General features: G+C 47.9%; 1 protein-coding gene across 1 annotated transcript in view; it reads right to left on the bottom strand.

Moving 5' to 3' along the window:
• The window catches only part of LOC144775999 (coagulation factor XIII B chain-like), an 89,872-nt gene extending 69,071 nt beyond the window's left edge, over positions 1-20,801 (bottom strand). The window contains exon 1 of the mRNA XM_078659250.1: positions 20,621-20,801. Coding sequence (XP_078515376.1) covers positions 20,621-20,795 — 175 coding nt within the window. The 5' untranslated portion in view covers positions 20,796-20,801. The remainder of the gene's footprint in view (positions 1-20,620) is intronic.
• Positions 20,802-21,436: the final 635 nt, after the last annotated feature.

Below are 21,436 nucleotides of genomic sequence, written 5' to 3'. Positions count from 1 at the left end.
CCACCGCAAAGAATTTGCTGAGGCACTTGGGCGCGAGATGATTCACGATAAGATCTTCCACGAGAAGGTCAACGGATAAATTCTCTGATTTTTCAGGGACACCCACAATACGAACGTTGTTCTGTCTTGCGCGACTTTCGAAATCTTCCAGCCTGCGAGAAAAGGAATTGTGCGAGGATCGTAAGTTACGGACCTCCGCTTGTAAATCTGAAACATCCGTAGTTAGGTTGGAGGTCTTCAAATCCAGAGATTTAACCTTTTCGTTGGTCTTGGCCAAATCCGCCCTGATCATCGATCGCGACCGTGTCGAGTTTGTGGGACAGAGACTCATATTGTTGACCAAGAGAGGTCTTCATGCCGGCAATGGCGCCCATGATATCTCGTAGAGTCAAGTCATCTCCCATCGTCGAGTCGTCTCCCGCATCTCCTGGGGGTCTACTCGTCCCCCCGGGGGAACCCTTGGATAGGGTGTACCTATCTATGACGTTAGATTGTACGGAGCCCCCGCGGAGGGCAGACTTGGTCTTTCGCTTCTCGAGCTCGGGCTTGGTGGCCATCTTGAGAACTGTACCCCCGAAGGGAGCCTGAGATCTGGTCAAAATGGCTACGATCCAGTCGCCCGAGGGGTCACTAGAAAGACAGGATACCACCTGCCACACAACGGACAGTGAAGGGCAAGTACTGCAGTTGAGCGAAGTGGCAGAGTTGAGTGAACCCAGGACAACAGGAGCGTGCCCAAATCAGGGAGGACTCGAGGCCAAAAGCAAAACCGAAAGTCAGATCTTGAGTAGAGAGTAGAATCAGACCGGCCGTTGTTGTTCAACTACTGCCCGGCAGGCCAATGACTCGAGCCCGGGGCTGCTGCGAGGAGCAGGCCACTAAAATTCAGAGTTCCATAAAACCGGTTCCCGGTGTCCAAATCAAATTCTGGAAACAGCTAGTACATCAGCTGGGTTGCGCCCTCAACGCCCCGTCGTTGTAGCCAGGATAATATTCAGAATAAGTGACGGAGGTGGCGAAGGTCCGGGAGCCCTGTGCTCACGCGGCCATCACGGTTGCGCGCGAAGCTCCTCCTCCCGTGGTTGGTTTCTTGAAGGTGAAGTGGATGCAGCGGTGGTCGGTCCAGTGGAGTTCGGTGGTGTGGTCGAAGGCGATGTGGGTGCTAGTGGAGAAGACGGGGTCCAGCCTGTGGCCGGCGGCGTGGGTGGGTTCGGTGACGAGTTGTCGGAGGCCGAGGTTGGCGAGGTTGTCGATCAGGCTGGTTGAGTTGGCATTGTTGTTGTTTTCGAGGTGGAAGTTCTGGTCCCCGAGGAGAATGTAGTACATGGGGGCAAGTGCGTGGGTGCTGGCGAGATCGCGATGGAGTCGCTCAAAAGGGTTGTTGAGGGAGTCGTCTGCGTGGGTGTAAACCTGGAGGGTGAATTTGTGGACGATGGCTAAACCTCCTCCGATTCCTGCGGGTGATCTTGTAGACGTCCGGGATGGCTATGCGGATGTCGGGTGCGAGGTATCGTTCCACCAGGTCTCGGTGAGGAAGGCAACGTCTGGGGTGGAGTTGTCGAGCAGGTCCCAGAGCTCGATGGCGTGTTTGCGTGCGGAGCGGGTGTTGAGGAGAATGCAGCGAAGGTGGTTGGGTCCCGTTCATGGTGGTTTGGAGGTCCTGTCGCAGGTGAAGTCTCAGGCGTGGCAGGAGAAGGGTCTGTGGGCCTGGAAGCAGCGGTGGGCTCGGGCAGTGTTGAGAGCGTGGAGGGTGTTGGCATCGTATCGGAGTCTGGCATTGTGGCGTGCGTGGGATCCATGGGTTCTGGCGCTGGGTGCAGGCCAGGCGCGGACGGGCGCAGACGGGCTTGCCTTTGGCGCGCCAGAGGCGTGGCCGTGTAGCGGCTGCCATTTTAAGGCTGGGAGGGAGGGAGTAACAGCTGGGAGGCGGGAGCAGGGCGGCGAGGGGCTGTGGCCGCAGTGGCAACGGCGGGAAAAGCGGAGAGCAGAGCAAGAAAGGGGGGTGGGGGGGAAGAGATGCGAGCAAAAGAGCTTAACAAAAACGGTTCAATATGGCAAAATACACAGAATTACAAGGAGGAATTACAGACAAAAACAAACCACAAGACACAGCGGTGATAGCAGGGCACAGGGCACAGCAGGCGCGTACTCGTGCTCGGTGCAGCAGCGGGCGGTGAACAGGTGGAGCTGTTCGGCGGTAGGGGGTGACCTGGCCTTCAAGCAGGGTCAGGGTCAGGGGTATATGTTATATTGTAAGATTTTAAGTAATCAAACAATAAAGAATTATTATTATTATTATTATTATTATTATTATTATTATCAGTGCCAGAGCATTATCATCTGCAATGCCATTATGTCAGTTCCTACCTTACTTTCCCCTTCCACCCCTTAATAGTAATCCCTTGAAATAAAGAGCAACTTTGTACTGTCTTTAGTCTTTCTACTATCACATTGATCCACCCTTTATCCTCTCCATTCAATGACTATGTCTGCCTTCATTTAATAGTTCTAAACTAGTTTATCCCTCAGGATTTCAATATTTGGTACAACATTGTAAAGACAGTGCAGTAAAATATAACCTATCATATCTGGGAGCACTAGACATTCAACAGCGTGTCTCTGGACCTACCTATACAGCTACACATAATCTAGATACATTTTTCCAAACCACGGGCAAACACATCAACCTGTATTTGCACTTTCCCCAGCTCGCCCAGATGTCTCCAAGATAAGCTACACTGACCAAGATTATCTTGGACCCCGATCCTTCATTAGAGGAAATAATTCAACTCCAGCCTAGACAGCCTCTTGAAGACCTTGACCCCATCATTACATTTCAACCATAACCCACACACAACAACTAAACCTACCTCTTCCCAGCTCTTCTGCTACACTTCGGCCAACCTCTTCACGATTCAGGCCCCGATGTAGGTAAAATAGATTTACCGATTTTTTATTACAGAATTTTACCGATTCGGTAATTAAAAATCGGTAAATCTAAGGGGTGGATATGTAGGAACATCCAGATGTTCCTTTTACCGAATCGGTAAATATCTGTATTTACCGATTCGGTAAATACCGACCGGTAAAGCCCCATTCATTCCTATGGGCTTTGAAGCCCATAGGAATGAATGGGGCATTACCGGTCGGTATTTACCGAATCGGTAAATACAGATTTTGACAAGGGTGCAGGGGGTGTCACTTTGACACCCTCTAGCACCCCCAAAAAAGATTCGGGGGCCATGTGGCAGGCATACCTGCCCTAAGGGCAGGTCTGCCTGTCATATGGCACAGGTGTGCATGCACACATGTGCATGCACACCGGAATCGGTATTTTACCATCAAATATATTTGATGGTAAAATACAGATTCGGTAAGGGTTGTGGGACTCAGAAGAGTCCCACCTACATATCAAAATTACCGAATAGGTATAAATACCGATTCGGTATTTCACAGAATCGGTAAATTTACCGATCAGTAAATTTACCGATTCTGTGAAATATGTGGCCCTACATACCATTTACTGAATACCGGTCGGTAACGGCCGAAAATACCGATTTTCCGCCGTTACCGACCGACCTACATCGGGCCCTTAGAGTCTATGTGCGCATTAAGAACTTAAGAGTGATCTGGCCTCCTTTAAAGTTCTGATGTCATGGCTTTTCTCTCAAATCTAAATTACCTACTGTTACAAGTGTTCGATATAGTAACCTTGATGTGCAAAAAAGCCATATACTTATTTCATGATTAGAATTTTCAACAAGCGTCAGTCAGACAATATAGTTTTTCCACATCCACCTGCATCTCCACAAAGGCAATCCCTTGAAGAAGTAAATCATGGACCGCCAGACTCTTGGGGCGTGCCGGTGGTGGTCTTCTGACCCCCCTATTACAACCACGGTGGTTGGGCAGCGGCACAGCAGTCTTGAGGCCACAATGTGCCTGGCAGGACAGCTGCAGCCCCGCTAAGCATATTTCGAGTTTCCTCACCGCCACACTTTTAATAGTAGTGCTACCTCCATGAAAATTTTGGCTGTGAGCAAACAACAAGGCAACAAAGAGGGCCCTACAGGGCCCCGTGTGCCTCTGCACCATGGGGTATATGATGGGGGGCACATGTTGTGTCCCCCTGTGTGCTTGCACCCCAGTACCTGCACGTCATGGACTGCAGCAGCCCATACCGTGCATGTACTGATTTTGTTCCTATTGCGGTGCCTATTTTATAGGCACCACCTGAGGAATGCCAAAGAACCACCCTCAAGACAAGAAAATACTCGTAATATGGCGGGCGGTTCAACAACGGGTTTGGCGGTGCGGGAGTAGGGCGGTCCCGCTCCCACACTACCAAACTCATAATGAGGCCCTAAGTAATTATAAGTGGTACAAAAATGTCATTAAATTCACAAGTGATACATTCTCTGACAACGCTCCTCTGAAAAAGGTCCTTTAATAGTGCAGGTGGGGTGAAAATCAGCCTATTGGTGGTGTCAGGCAGATATAGGCAAGTCAAGAGCTCTTCCATCTAACATCATTTCCACAGAAAGCACTACTGGCAGGACAGGCAGATTTTGATATTCTCAAATGTGTTGGCTATGTCTTTTACTGAGTGTCCTCACTTTTTGAAACCTTTTACTCAAAAAGTAAAGATTTTACAGCTATGAATATTACTGATTTGTATTATGTGGATGGTAGGCACCAGTCGGGGAAAGTATGCGTCCAGCACTACGACCCTTGGGCTATTTCCCCGCCACGAATCCCCTCTTATCATCGCGGAGACTAGAGGAGAGTATGAGGAGGAGGAGACGCTGAGAGGAGGCTGCCCGAAGGCCCCAGAGATCTCCCGGGCTGGCGCCCCACTGCAACCCCCCTCCTATCATCTCGGGGTCCAGGGGAGAGGGTGAGCGGGAGACGCTGAGAGGAGGCTGCCCAGAGCTTGTAACGACCCTCCCTCCGCAGGATAGTGTGATGAGACAGAATGGCCTCCCGGGCCTCCTCTCGGGAGCGGAAGAATCCCAGCTCTTCTGAGAGGCCTGAAAGCACTGAGCCGCCTATTACGTTGAAGGGCTCGGGACCGGCGCGTCCAACGAGCTCAGCAGACAAAGATTGGGTGCCTCCACCACCCCTCTAAATAAACAAAGTCAAAGCATACCGGGTTGAAGGCAGAGGCTTACCCATGATCACATCTCTCAAGGACACTGCGGAACACACCATTTCAGGTTAGTTCACAGCGCCCGTTAGAAATACAAACAGGTTTTTTATGTCTACGCACATGCCACATGGTTCGTATGCAGCCTGGATTTGATTAAGGGGCCCAGGCTGGACCCCCAACCCTCATCACTATGACGGAGGACTGCATTACATCCCGGGCATTATCTTAATTCTATGCACACTTGCCACATTGTATCCGTTCATTCACAAGGCCATTTAAGCTACTCTTGATTCTGGGGGCATACAGATCCACCGCAGCCTGATGGGTAAAAGCTAGGAATACGTCCTAGAAAGGCTCATACTTGGATAGGGGAAGAACATCAGCTGCGTATACATAATACGCAAAATGGCCGCAATAGATCTGTAGATAAACAAAGAAAAAGGACTGCATCCCAAGAGGACCTTTAACGGAAAGAGATAAAGGACTACATTGCAAGCACTGATCTAGACAGTAAAACATGGCGGCCATCTTGGACTGATACATCTGTAATGGGTGGGCATCCAAAGAACACAGCCAACTGCCGCATCTCACAACCTCATCCCGCACTCAAACCTAGCAACACCTCTCCCAAAGTGCAGTCCACCGCTTGCTCACCAGACTGATTGTTCACCTCTTACCAAAGGAATCCTTTCTAGAAATTTGCATACTTGGATATGGGAATTACCTCAGCTGTCCTACAAAATATGCAAAAGGGCCGCAATAGCACTTTAGATAAACAGAGAAAAGGGACTTCATCCCAAGAGGACCCTTAAAGGAATGAGAAAGAGGACTACATTGCAAGTACTGATTTAAACAGTAAAACAGGTTGTCCATCTTGGACTGATACATCTGGAACAGGTGGGCATCCAGAGAACACAGTCAACAGCCGCATCTCACAACCTCATTCCGCACATCAAACCCAGCAACACCTCCCCCCAAAGTGCAGTCCACCGCATGCACACCACCCCATCTGTCCCCCTCTAACAAGTTTTACCCCTGACTATGGAGCACACGGGTAACCACATCTACTCGATCAAATACCCCACCAACCTTCAAAAAAAGCAGCTAAAGGTTTTAAACACAACATTTTAAAATCTCACCCTGAAACCCCAATCTCTGATCCCTACTTCTCAATGAACAAAGGGCACATTACTAATGACATCATCTTCTATACTAAAAGAAGAGCTCAATGGAGAAAAGCCTTTTTCGTTCTCTTTAAGGTCGCTTACATGAGGAAAACAGTGCACGGATTCACGCTAGCTATCCTCCCTTCACTATTCTATAATGCAGCAGCTCCAATCACTATTTATCATAATGGGATCGTCCTCATGCAATCATCTGAAAGCAACCAAAATCTGCTAAATCACATATTTCCGCTCATCAAGGAAAGAGTTATAAGAACACACCCGTCCTCACCAGCCAATCTCAGCGAAATTATCAACTCCCAACCTGATCCCCAATTAAGTCAGGATACCCAACTGTCCCTGTCTGCACATACACTTACTCTAGACCTAACCGACACCCTGGCTAACAACACATCCCACCTTAAAACCGTCTTGCACCTTAACACCACCAATACACACACTATCCCCCCTCGCCCCTCTTCCACCCCCACCATCCCCCCACACCATTACTCCCAGTGCCCCACTCACATCCCTTAGCCTAGCCGTCAATCATCCTCATAGCTCCACTCATCTCCCCAATTCCTACTCCTTCCCCAACATCAACACTAATCATTCAGCTCTAACCTCACATATAACCACTACCTCCCATCAGCCCGACATCCCTACTGTCCCCTCTATCCTCACCTACACCACTACAGTACCTGACATAGCCAACTTCCAGACTCCTCCTCATCCAGTCGCTACACTCCCCCCTTCATTGGCATACTCACAGAAAGAGCTCAATTCAAGGATCCCGACTATGACTCCCCCTTAAATGGCACAAAACGCACAACTACTCCTCCTGCATCCACAGTCCATTCATCTAATACGGCTATTCTCACTCCAGATCCCAGACTAGATAAGATATTATTAGCCCTTCAGCAAGTCAAAGCTGACATCCAAAACCTACCCGACCTGATTATACAGCAACCCAAGCTCACACGCACTAAACATAAATACAGAGCATTCCCACACATCAAATACTCTATTCGCGGAGGAGGAGCTACGCTATCAACCTAGATGGCCGCGTAGGCTCCGCCGACCTCTGACTCCCGCCAGAAGATCCTGTTATTTATCCTGTTTTTGTGCCCCACCTCCGTGTGTATGAAGCTGCCGTGAGAATAATTGTGTAATCCCGAGATATTTACCTGTTCGGTAGACGAAGATACGTCGAGTGGAAGTTTACGGCCTAGATCAGCTTTGAAGCCGGGGTCTCGAGTACTGGCCCATCCGGGTTTCAGTTAAACAACATCGGCTGTGGTGGTGTGACAGGGCCCGGTCTACCGAAGTGGAGTTTTTTTGGATTGATGTGGATGGTGTTTGGCTGCCTTGGTGAAAGTCGACGGAGGGGTGACGACTCGCAATTGAAGCGGTGGACGGGGGTCCTGCCCGGTGGGCCGGTTACGGCCCCGCTGGTGTTCGCTGGGTTGGGATATCCGCCTGCGGTGACGGACCCAGGATATTATTGAAACTACCGATAAGTCCCCCTCGGCAGTCGCCCGTTCCCTATTTGCCTGTCCCCCGCTGGGAGATTGAGCTCTCTGAGGGACGCAATCATGACCGACACCGAACGAGGAGTGGTGGAACGGACCGAGAGTGACCTGTCACTACGAACTGTGTTGGCAGCCATAGGGTCACTCCATGTGTAGGTCGAAGGACGTATTCAGGAGATGATAGCGCGCTTGACTGAAACTGTACGAATTGGACCGGACCCTACTCCACTACAAGAAACAGAAAAACTCGAGATACCCAAGATGGCCACTTCGATGGAGGAAGCAGACCCGTACTGCGGGAGGTGTCGGAGCCTTTGACCGGTGTTTTGGGCGATGAGAACCAGCTCGATGCCACAATTGGATTGTCAAGCCTACGATCGATGCCGACTCTGAAAGAACTAACTGATGTTCCCCTTCCGGAGACTTTTGATGAGAACTGTTATCGGATTAAAACTGCATCACTCCCCTCTACATCCGCGCCGCTAAGATGGCGGACGAAACATCGCTGGGAGTTCATAGCAAGGAGGGGAGTCTCTGGACCTGACGGTGTTCACAGCACTTTTGTTTTTCTGCTATGTCTTGCTTTGATTTTTGCTACAGTTTTTTTCGTACTTGGACTGTCCAGTTCATCCGGAGGGGGCTCGCACGTCTGATCGGAAGGGTCAAGGATGAGACTGAGTGACTGGGTTTGACCTCAAGTATTGATGGACATGGGGTTTGCTAAACTGATTCTTTAGGAAGGCTGGGCGGTATTTGAAGTTTCCCTTGTTGTGACACGTATTTGTTGTCCGATAGATTTTTTGACCTCAAGCTGGGGATACTTGGTTCTGGTGGGGGGGAGGGGAGACCGGGAGCCCGTACAAATAAGCCCTCCTCCACTTTTCTACTTTTGTAGTTCTTTCTTCTTTTAGAACCTAGTTAGTTGGGGCGACAGACACACTGCTACTGGGGGTTAGTCGATAGCCGTTTGCAGGGGTGCAGGGTGGGGGGATGGGTTTTATTGTTTTCTTTTTGTTATCGCTCGTATGGTTTTTCTTTTTTTCAATTTCCTTTTAGTTTTTCCTTAATTTGCAATATTGGCCAAATATCCTGATTTTATTCCTTATATTCTAATGTACTTTCGTCAATCTTACTTTGTACTCAATAGCGCGGGCCTCTCAGAGATTCTTCTGTTGCTCCCTGCCTATCCTGCTATTGTACCAGTTCACCCTATTATCAATGTATGTATGTATGGCAATATGTCTATTCCTATTTTCTTGCTTTAAAATAATAAAAAGAATTATAAAAAAAACACACAAAAAAAACCTCTATTCGCACCCAACATCTACTCGTAAGCTCCCTAGATCATGTGTCCCCACGATGGAGCACAGTGCCTTACCCCAATGCCTTATCACCTCCCAATCAGGATAAAAAAACACTTATCAGCTAAAGAATTAGGGGCCCTACTTCGCTCTTACGAGCTATCTCACCTCCCACATAACTCTGTGCACCCAGTTAACTTACATACAGATTCCTTAATCCAGCCTATCCCGATCAACACACACAGAGCTACTAGACACAACTCCAGAGGCATAGTTGAAAATAACCTCACGAGAATCCCTCTCACAATCGAACCCACCATAGTATCCAACAAGACGCAGCTAATATGTATTCTCCTAAACTGCAGGTCTGCATCTAGACATGCAGCTGATATAGCTGACCTGCTACTCACTAACGAATCAGACATTCTAATTTTGACGGATACATGGCTAAATGAAGCATCTACCGCCGTCATGGACATTCTGCTACCCCCTAACTATGACATGACCAGACTAGACAGAACTGATAGGCCAGGTGGTGGGATAGCCGGCATATATCAGAGCAATCTAACAGTGACCAACTCCAATGCCCCTGCACTATCCTCCTGTGAATACCTCTGCTTAAACATCACTAGTAATAACAAACAAATATGTACTTTACACACATTCTACCACCCTCCAGGAGATAACCTCACATTCATATAAAACTTCATGGATATTCTAGCAACAAATGACGGCCAACAAAATAAGCAAATATTCCTGGGTTACTTCAACCTTCACTGGGATGACCAGAACGACCCAGGGGTAAACAGCCTCAAAGCTTTCCTATCAGACCTTAATCTTAACCAAATATGTAACAGCCCTACACACAACAAAGGCGCAACCATCGACCTAGTAATTTCCAAAGTGGACTCCACACAGCTCAACTCGATCCTCCCCTGCGATTGGTCTGACCATCACCTCATTACATTCCAAGTCATGGAATCGGTTTAACGACTTTCAACACAACCCCTGAGAACAAAGATCTGGGAAGAGAAATCTATAAAACGTCAGCTTCGACCTACCAGCATCCTCTAATTCAAACATACTGTGTCCCCTGGAATACCTAGCCGATGTTCAAGGGCTGGCCAATCATTACTTCCACTCCATGAACAGCCACTCCATGAATAGCCCCTCTACAATTGAAAAAAACTACCACAAAAGACTCAAAACCCTGGTATGATGGTAGGCTAAATGAAGACAGACATTCACTTAGAGTAATTGAACGACGTTGGAGATCCGCACCCTTAGCTGACCACCTCAAGCTACTAAGAACCACCAGAAACTCCTACATTAGAAAAATCAGAAAATCTAAAACTGACTTCTTCAGGTTTCAACTAGACCAAACCAAGAACTGTCCCAAAAACTATTCGTCCTCATCAAAGCCCAAACCAACAGTGCACCCATCTCCCCTATGGCTATCCCGGACACTCTACCCAATTGTGAGGAATTCGCCTCCTTTTTCACTTTGAAACAGAATCCATAAAGACAGACCTGCTCAAGGACTTCTTATCCCTCTCGGACATGCAAAAGAACTCGTCACTGCCCCCGGCAGGTGCCCAAGTCAAATACTCCACAAAATTTAACCTAAAAAACAATGCAACCGGGTCCTACTTCAACACTTACAGTCATGATACTATACTAAAGACGCTAACTGCTCTGAAACCCTCCAACCACTTCACAGACCCGCTTCCCGCTAACTACATAAAAGACTTAATTCCTCTGTTACTACCTCTCCGGACCAAGATTTTAAATACCTCCCTCCTTCAAGGAACTATACCAGACATCCTGAAAACAGGTCAGGTATCCCCTTATCCTAAAGAAACGAACACCTGACCAATCGGAATTAAATAACTATTGTCCGATATCTAACATACCTATGCTAGCCAAGCTCTTGGAAAAATGTGTTCACATGCAGCTGAGCAGCCACATCAAACAATTCAATCTGCTTAACCAATATCAATCAGGCTTCCAAGCAGGTCACAGCACTGAATCAGCCATGACACACATAATTGACGATGCTCTAAAAATCCTGGACCAAAACGAAGCCTATTTACTCATCTTACTCGACCTGTCATCAGCATTTGACAACGTCAAACACGGCAACTTGCTAGAGCTCTTGAAATACAGAATGGGACTATCTGGAGCTGTGATTACCTGGTTTGCCTCTTTCCTCCAAAATAGATCTGAAAGGTTCAAGGTCAATGAATTCGTTTCATTTATTTAAATGTTTACTTACCTGTAAAACGCCGTAATCCATACATTACTACCCCCCACCCTGCCCCGCCCCCTCCCACGTCACCGCCCACTGCCAGCCAAGGCTGCTGGAATGCTTTGCCCACAGAAACAAGACTGAATCCTTCCACTGCCTCTTTCAAAAAAGAAGTGAAAGTGATTCACATGGCTAAACTCACCTGAATTTACTATCTTATTACTGTATTTTAATTACTTGTCTGTTTTATTGAGCTCTGTATTTTAATTGCTAGTTTTATACTTATTTGAGTATTGTATATCTGAATCACCTATCACTGTATTTTCTATGTCGATACTTGTTTCCAACATCTGACATGTAAAGCGCTCTGATACTCGCAAGGGTCTTGTTCGCGCTATATGAAACCTTCAAAATAAATAAAGTAATTAAAGTGCTACCCAGTACTGGGTCTAAAACACTGTGTCACTTAGTTACAGTGTCTAGAGGATCACAACAGATTGTGGAAAAGATTCAAAGGCCCTTTCAAACCCCCACAAAAGGAAACTGCAGTACTCTACTAACCAGCAACGTCAAAAGACGACGAAGGGAAATTAATTATTTATTTGATTTTTCCTTGTGGTCATCTGTCGAATTCCCCCCCAACCTGGCCTCACCGCTCTTACCTGCACTGCCCGCTGCTGATACTGGCTCCTGGGGGTCTAATTAGGAGGCTACATACTGTAGCCAGTTCAATCTAACAGACTGGCAAACTTACGTGGGCAATTCACTGTTCTTACACAGTAGGACAGAAGTAGGAGCATATATGTGGTTAAGGCAATGTGTGGTCTAGATGCTGGCTTCTGGGGATAGAAGCAGGAAGACCTGGCAGGGAGGGACCCATGTTCTGTAGTTTTCTGGGCAGGGGGGTTGGGTAGTTTTCTAGGCTGGGGGCTGGGGTAGTTTTCTGGTCTGAGGGGTGGGTCGGAGGTAGCTTTCTGGGCTCAAGGGTAGTTTTCTAGGCTGGGGTGGGTAGGGGTAGTTTTCTGGGCTGTGGGTTGGGTACTTTTCTGGGCTGGGGTAGTTTTCTGGGTTGGGATGGGTCAGGGTAGTTTTCTGGGCTCTGGGGTCGGGCTAGCTTTGTGGGCTGGTGTGGGTCAGGGGTAGTTTTCTAGGCTAGGGGTGGGTAGGAGTAGTTTTCTGGGCTGGGGGTGGGGTAGATTTATGGGCTCGGGGTAGTTTTGTGGCTGGGGGTGAGTCGGGGTAGGTTTATGGGCAGAGGAGTGGTCGGGGTAGCTTTCTGGGCTCGGGGTCAAGCATAGTTTTGTTGTCTGGTCGTTGGGTGGGTCTGAGTCGTTTTGTGGGCTGGGGTATGGATCGGAGTTAGTTTTCAGGACTGGGCAGGTCGGGGTAGTTTTCTGGGCTGGGGTGAGTTGGGGTAGTTTTCTGGTTTGGGGGTGGGTCAGGGGTAGTTTTCTGGGCTGGGGTGGTTCGGTGTAGTTTTCAGGGCTGGGGTGATTCGGGGGTAGTTTTCAAGGCTGGGTGTGGGTAGTTTTCTGGGCTATGGGGTGGGTCAGTGGTAGTTGTCTGGGCTGGGGTGGTTCAGTGGTAGTTTTCAGGGTTGGGGGTTGAGGGTAGTTTTCTGGGCTGGGTGTGGTTTGAGGGTAGGTTTGTGGGCTGGGGTGGTTCTGGGATAGTTTTCAGGGCTGGGGAGTCAGGGTAGTTTCAGGGCTGGGGGGGTTTGGGCTAGTTTTTAGGGCTGGGGTGTTGGAGGTAGTTTTCCGGGGATTTTAGGGCTCAGGTCAAGGAGAGGGAATGGGTAGTAGGGGTAGTTTTTAGGGCTTAGGGGAGGGCGGGTGGTTTTTAGGGCTGAGGTTGGGGTCGTTTTTTAAAATAGGGGTTTGCCTATGGGCAGTGGAAGGGTTGGAGTAGTTGTAGGGACAGCGCAAGAGGGTGGGAGGAGGTCAAGGTAGTGTTTAAGGATTAGGGACAGCATGGGGGTTGGGAAGGGCTAGATATATTTAGACCACAGGGTGGGGAGGGAGGGTAGATGTAATTTGTAGCTTAGGGCGGGGAGGGGTGTCATGACCTTAGCCACGCATACCCCTTTACCATTCATGCCTTTACCCCTAAATTACGTGGTAAAGTCATGTGGGGTAAAGGAATGTGTGGTTAAGACGCATTCATGGTTTAGGCTGTGTGGTAGAGGCACACATGGTTTATCCAGTCGGGCCTTTAACACACAATCATATGGCACTATACTCTACTCTATGCCACTGCACTCTAAGGCACTCTACTATACACCATTGCACTCTATGTCACTTTAATCTGCACCACTCAATACCACTGCACTCTATACTAATGCCACTCTACACCACTGAACTCTATGACACTCTACTCTGCAACAATGCACTCTCTGTCACTGAACTCTATTCCAAATTTATTTTTATTTTTTTATTTTAAGAGTTTTATATAGCGCTGGCTAGACTCGGAGGTATCAGAGCGCTTTACATGAGGATACACATTGTTATAAAGTTACATCAGTTACAAGTTACATCTGTGGCTAGAAACATTTAAAAAGCATGGAAGACTAAATAAATGGTGCGTGGAAGGGTAAGGGGGTAAGGTAAAAGGGTAGGAGGGAGATACAGCGGAGCTGCAGTCCGGTGGAGTGAGATGGGGGGTGGGGGAATCGAGAGTGAGGAATTGTTTTTTTCTTTTATCTTGGAATTTTGAGGTGAGGTGCCACTCTAGCGCGGAGGTTCCTTTGTTGAATGCGTTTGGTGATTTTATTCCTGATGAAGAGTGGCCCCATTCCATGTATTGTTTTGTGGGTGATACAAAGCACCTTCAATGTGGATCTTCTGGGAACCGGTAGTCTGGCAGCTGAGTTCTGAATCCATTCTAGTCTCTTCATGGGCATTAAAGATGATCCGTGCTAGAGGCTATTAGTGTAAAAGAGTTTGGATAAAACAAGGAGAAGGTAGCCTGAACCTTATGTGTATTTCTCCATAAGCAGATATGCCCCCACAGCACTTAAGTACCTTCTTAAGTATTCTAGGTGCCAGGAAAACCACAAGGATTATAAGGCTAGACATTCGACAACTTGAATTCCCCAACACCATGATGGCTTCACTGAACCCAGGTGTGTTTGGTACCAAACAGCTCCTTGTATTAAACCTACACCAATGCCAGTGAGATTTATTGAAACATGTACTTAAACGGCACCTCAGAGGTGCCCCGAAAACCCACCGACCCTGGTGTGGGCAATGACTGGCTTTAGGCAGCCTGCCACACACAGACATGGTTCTGGACCACTGGGTGGAGAGCCTCTGCTTTCTGGAACCAGAAGAACAAGTTACTTCACTTCGGTAACGCTTTTTCTGGTGGATACAATATCTGCCTGTGGATTCCTCACCTTGTGAATATCCCCTGCGCAGCAGCCAATCGGAAACTTTTGTAGCTCTCCACGCCGGCGAGGTCATGGACGACGTCACAGAGGGTACGACTCCGCTCGCGACCCCACTGACGTCATTGGATCAATAATAGGGCCTCGTCGGTGTGATGACGTCAGTTCCGCCCTTTATTCTGTGCCCCCGAGGCACACGGACGGAATGACATAAATAGACACCGTATACATAGTATTCAAACCAACACACATAGTGTCAAATCAATGCAATAAGCAAGAACAATAAAACATTTCCATTGAAAATTATACATATACACTTATCAGGTATAGAAGAGTGGACAATGGGGAGGCGGGTGGGTCAGTGAGGAATCCACAGGCAGATGCTGTATCCACCAGAAAAACCGTTACCGAAGGTAAGTAACTTGTTCTTCTGATGGATACATCTGCCCGTGGATTCCTCACCTTGTGAATAGAATCCCACAGCAGTCCCCACTCCCGAAGGAGGGTGTCCACTCTTTTATACAAGAAAGTCCTGAAGGACAGAGCGCGCAAAGTGGATGTCCCTCCTCACTTCGGTATCCAAGCAGTAATGCTTCGCAAAAGTGTTGAGGGAGGCCCAAGTCGCCGCTCTACAAATATCCTCTAGGGCAGAGGTCTTCAAACTTTTTGATGCCGAGACCCCCTTGTAAAACCTTTTTAGGCGTAAGGACCCCCTTACGACAAAAGATTCTAGAAACTGGTACTCCTCATCATCAACAACTATCGACAACCATAAATGCGCCTGTTAGACCTCATCACATCCATCCATCCATCCATCCATCATTCATCCACCCACACTTTCACACATCAATCCATCCTTCATCCATCCACCCTTTCCTCCTTCCATCCATACGTCCATCCTTTACCTATCCACCCATCTATTCATCCACCCACCTTTTCACACATCCATCCATCATTCATCCATGCAACCTTTTACCCATCCATCCATACATCCATCCTTCATCCATCCACCCTTTCATCCTTCATCCATACATCCATCCACCATTTCACCTATCCATCCTTCATCCATCCACCCTTTCATTATTCCATCCATACATCCATCCACCCTTTCATCCATACATCGATCCTTCATCCACCCACCCTTTCATCCATCCATCCACCCATCATTCATCCCCCCACCTTTTCACACATCCATCCATGCATCCATCATTCATACATGTAACCTTTTATCCACCCATACATCCATCCTTCATCCATCTACCTTTTTGTCCTTCCATCCATCCATCCATCCTTCATCCATCCACCTACCCTTTCATCCATCCATCCATCCATCCACCCACCCATCATTCATCCCCCACCTTTTCACACATCCATCCATACATCCATCCTTCATCCAGCCACCCTTTCATCCATCCATTCACCCATCATTCATCCACCCACCTTTTCACACATCCATCATTCATCCATGCAACCTTTTTATCCATCCATACATCCATCCTTCATCCATCTACCTTTTTGTCCTTCCATACATACATCCTTCATCCATCCACCCTTTCATCCATCCATCCTTCATCCTTCCACCCACCCTTTCATCCATCCATCATTCATCCATGCAACCTTGTATCCATCCATACATCCATACATCCTTCATCCATCTACCCTTTTGTCCATCCATCCATACATACATCCTACATCCATCCACCCTTTCATCCATCCATCCACCCACCTTTTCACACATCCATCCATCCTTCATCCATCCACCCTTTCATCTTTACATCCATCCACTCATCATTCATCCACCCACCTTTTCACACATCCATCTATTCATCCTTACAACCACCCATCCATCCTTCATCCATCCTTCCTTCCATCCATCCATCCACCCATCCTTCATCCTTCCATCCACACATACATTCATCCTTCATCCACCCACCTTTTCTGTGCCTCTCTCATGGGGGTGGGGTCAGTATCTCACTGCGTCTTCTTCCTTCTTCTTCCTCTCTCATGAGAGGGCATCTCTGTGCTTCCCTGCTTGGGGGGGGGGGGCAGACAGGCTGTATAAACACCTCACCGTGAAGAACAGTCTCAGGCACCTTTCTCCTGCACAGGCGCCAGGTATGAGGGCTCGTGGGACTTGAACCAATGACTGTAATGTCCTTCTGCTGTTTACTATGTGTGTTTGTAAAGCCCTCTGATACCTACGGGTTAAGCTAGCGCTATATAAAACGTTACAAATAAAAATAAACCCCACAGCTAAGTCCATTGATTGAACTCAAAGGGCTACAGCCTCCTCCCCCAGACCCCCCCCCCACCCCCACTCCCCAGCACGTGTAAGTGAGCCCAGCTGAAACAGCTTCGGGACACACAGAAAGGCACACCCGAGTACTTCACAGGTCTTCAGAAGACCTTTACTTGTTAATGAGGCGTGAATTAGGCCTCCGCCGTGATCACCCAGCCTCAATCAGCCTGACGCCAGGAACTGCTGCACGCTCCAACAGAATCTGCGACCCCCTTCCCAGGACTCCACGACCCCCCTGGGGGTCGCGCCCCACAGATTGAAGACCTCTGCTCTAGGGGAACACCCTTAGACAAAGCAGATGTTGATGACTTTACTCTAGTAGAGTGAGCTCTTATACCTTCTGGAGGCTCCTTACCCGCTCCTTACCCGCTAGGGAGTAGCAGATCTTGATGCATAGTATAATCCATCTTGAAAGTGTGCGCTTGTGCACAGCTCTTCCTTTTCTGCAGCCAGCAAACCCAACAAAGAGCTGGTCATCCACTCGATAGTCTTTTGTCCTATCAAGATAAAAGCTCACCACCCTCTTAGGGTCCAGGCGATGAAGCCGCTCCTCCTCCTTGGAAGGGTGAGGGGGAGGATAGAAGGTAGGAAGGGTAATGGACTGCCCCAGATGGAAGGGAGTTACCACCTTAGGCAGAAAAGCAGCCCTGGTCCTAAGTACCATTCTTTCAGCATGAATGGTCAAAAATGGGTGTTTCGAACTTAGAGCTTGAAGCTCACTTACCCTCCTTGCCGAGGTAATTGCAACAAGAAAAACAGTCTTGAAAGACAGCAGTCTAATGGGACACTTGTGCAAAGGTTCAAAGGGTGAACCCATCAAGTAGGTTAAGACAAGATTTAAATCCCATCCCATTGAGGCACAATAAATGGCGTAGGAGGGAATTTGTTGGTAAGACCCTTAATGAAACGTAATACAATAGGTGACTTAAACAAAGACGGCTGGTCCGGCAAGGAAAGGAATGCCGACAAGGCCGATAAATAACCTTTTACAGTTGCCACAGCAAAACCCTGCTGGGCCAGAGAAAGAGCAAGCTGAAGTATGTTGGATAAACGGGCCCTTAAGGGGTCAATAGATTTCTCACCACACCACGAAACAAATTTGGACAACCTATAAGAATAAATTGACTTGGTGGAAAGCCGCCTGGCTGAAAGAATAACATCCACCACGTCAGGTAATATCCAGGCATGAAGGTGTAAGCTCTGGAGGTGTTCGTGTAGAACCTGCCCCTCCATCTGAGAGAGGAGGTCTGCGCTGAGAGGGAGACGGAGTGGTGGGCACGAGGAGAGGTGGAGAAGATCTGTGTACCACACCCTTCTTGGCCAATCCGGGGCGATCAATATGACTTGGGCCCGGTCATGGCGTATCTTCCTCAGAACTCGAAGAATCAAGGGTATACTCAGCACCACTCTACTCTACACCACTCTACTGCACTCTACACCAATGCCCTCTACGCCACTACACTCTACACCATTCTAATCTACTGTGCACAACAACACTCTATGACACTGCACTCTACGCCACTTCACTCTACGCCTCTACTCTACTCTGCACCACTCTATTCGGCCAGTGCACTCTGCTCCACTCTACTCTGCACCATTGCAATCTTCACCACAGCACCACTGTACTCTGCACCACTCTACACTATGCCAATGCACTCTATGACAATACACTCTATGGCCCTGCACTCTATGCCACTGCACTATGACACAGCACTCTATGACACTCTACTCTGCAAGACTGCACTCTCTGCCGCTGAATTCATCGCCACCGTACTCTGCACCACTGCACTGTGTGCCACTGCACTCTACGCCACTGCAATCTACTCAGCACCACTCAACTCTACGCCACTCTACTGCACTCTATGCCAAAACACTCCACACCACTACACTCCACTTCACTCTGCATCACTCCACTTTAATACTTTCTGCACTGCTGCACTTTACACCACTCTACTCTATGCCTCTGAACTCTATGCCACTCTACTCCACACCTCTGCACTCTAGCCTGCAACACTCCTCACTACCATGCACCCCTCCACTTTTCGCCACTTCACTCTACTCTGAAATAATCCACTTTACACCACTGCACTCTACGCTGCTTTACTCCACTCGGCACCACTCCACTCTACACCATTGCACTATACACCACTGTAATCTACTCTGTGTCACTGCACTCTACAACAATGGACACTATACCGCTTTACTCTAAACCAATGCACTCTACGCCAATCTACTCTGCACCACTGTACTTTACTCCACTTTGCTCTAGTCCTCTCTGACACTCCAATCCACAATACTTCACTCTGATGCTCTACTGCATTAAACTCTAATCCACTCTATGCCACTTCACTCTAAAACACTCTGCTGCCGTCTTTGCCACTCTACGACACTAAACCACTCCATTACCCTCTACGCCGCTCCCTGTACAACACTTTACTCCACTCTATTCTATGATACACTACTCTACTCCACTCCACTCCAAAGCTCTACTTCACTCCATGCCACTCCACTCTGACCCTCTATGCCACTCTATTCTGCTCTACAACACTTCACACCACTCTATGACACTCTTCTCCACTCTGACACTCTACGCCACTCAACTCTACTCCACTCTATGCCCTTCAACTCTACAACACTCTACTCCCTCCATGACACTGTACCCCACTCAACTCTACTCCACTCTATGCCCTTCCACTCTACAACACTCTACTCTCTCCATGACACTCCACAACACTCTACACCACTCCACTCTATGCCTCTCCTTGACACTCCACTTTCCTCCACTCCACACCACTCAACTCTACTCTACATCACTCTATGCCACTCCATGCCATTCTATGCCACTACATGCCACTCTAAGCCTTTTAGCCATGCTGAACATCAGCCACGCTGGTATGCAACATGGCTAAAGCATATTGGCAATGCCAATAGCTCTTGCATAGGCGAGACCTGTTGGCTTTGCCAATGCTTATTGTTTTTTGGAAACAAGGTCCCTACAGTGGGGCTTTATTTCTGAAGATTTCACCCTGCTTGTGGGGGCCATTGCTGTTTTTCTCTGCTTAGAACCAGGTAGGGAAAAGCTGCATCAAGAGGCCAGCCTTACATAGTAGACCTTCCGATGTCACAACGGTGGCGGCCTTATGATTGACCGGCATCTGCTTTGACTGCGCACCAGCAGAACTGCTAACATTGACATCGGTGCAAAATCAGAAGTTCCCATTCTTCTAAAGGTGGCAGGGCCCTACTGCTTTGGCCGAGCAGGAGCTCTGCCACATTATGGAGGGGTTCCTGCACCACCAAACTATAATTGACCTCTAAGTCACTCTTAAAAAATGTCTACCCCAGACGTCAGAAAAGGTGCCCCGAACTACAAAAAACAGTTACAAATTAAGATTATTATGCAATTTTTTTGATGTCCTCTTTGGGTTTGTCTCAAAATTTGCACTCTGAAAACTGAAAAAAAATGTAAGCGCTGCAACACCTTCCGCCAATAATAACCTGCCACTCGCCAAAAATCTGACTTTGACGACAGCTGTTACTTACCAATCTTAATGCATCTAGGGTATTTGATCTCTCCTTGGTAGCATTGTATTCTAAATGGTGTTGTTTTATCTTCAACATATTCATCGGATATGCATTCGAATTCTATCCATTGCCCATGCTTGCTGTGTATCTTCTCTTTTTCAACCCATTTTAGTTTCACGTTGTTGTTTTCCATGTTCTCCGTACTTGCGGTGCAGGGTTCTGTCAAAGCAAACACAGTAGATAGTTAATTCGAGCAACTTTCCAGGTGACTTGCATGCCCATTCAATAAAAAAGTACCTTCTTTTAAACTCCTTCATGAAGAATTGATGATGTCTACTGATACTTGAGTCCCCCAGTATACCACCATTGAAGTTTCTGATTAGCTGGGTGTTCCTGCAACTGACATTACCAGGTGTGGATATTATGGGCCTAATTTTCCTGCATGCATTTCACCAGTCATTAAAACACATGTAGGTTCAAAGAACCTGCTTAGTGCAAGTAAAAGTATCTGCATGAAGGTCCCCAGGGTCACATGTGTAGAGAACTCACTTTTTCTGGGTGTGCATCTTAGTCCCCTTTCTGGGACTTCATATTGTAATGCTCTGTGTCTTCCTGGGAGAGACCGGCCTAAATCGTACTCGAAATGAGGGAGTAACTTGGACATATTTCAGTTTCAAGGCAGTTGCCTCCAAAAGGATGCATTTGATAGATAAGCTATATGCCCTCGTTAAAGCACTACCCCGGTCACTTACCTTCTATTCGAACATTGGAATGTAGAGCATTCTATTGAATACAATGGAGTGCTCTGTGCTTCTGCGGGCCGGCAAAAGTCCA

The sequence above is a fragment of the Lissotriton helveticus genome, chromosome 1_1 (genome assembly GCF_964261635.1).
Source record: "Lissotriton helveticus chromosome 1_1, aLisHel1.1, whole genome shotgun sequence".
Lineage (NCBI taxonomy): Eukaryota > Metazoa > Chordata > Amphibia > Caudata > Salamandridae > Lissotriton > Lissotriton helveticus.
Note: the sequence above shows the minus strand (reverse complement) of the source record. Positions and strands in the feature narration are given on the sequence as shown.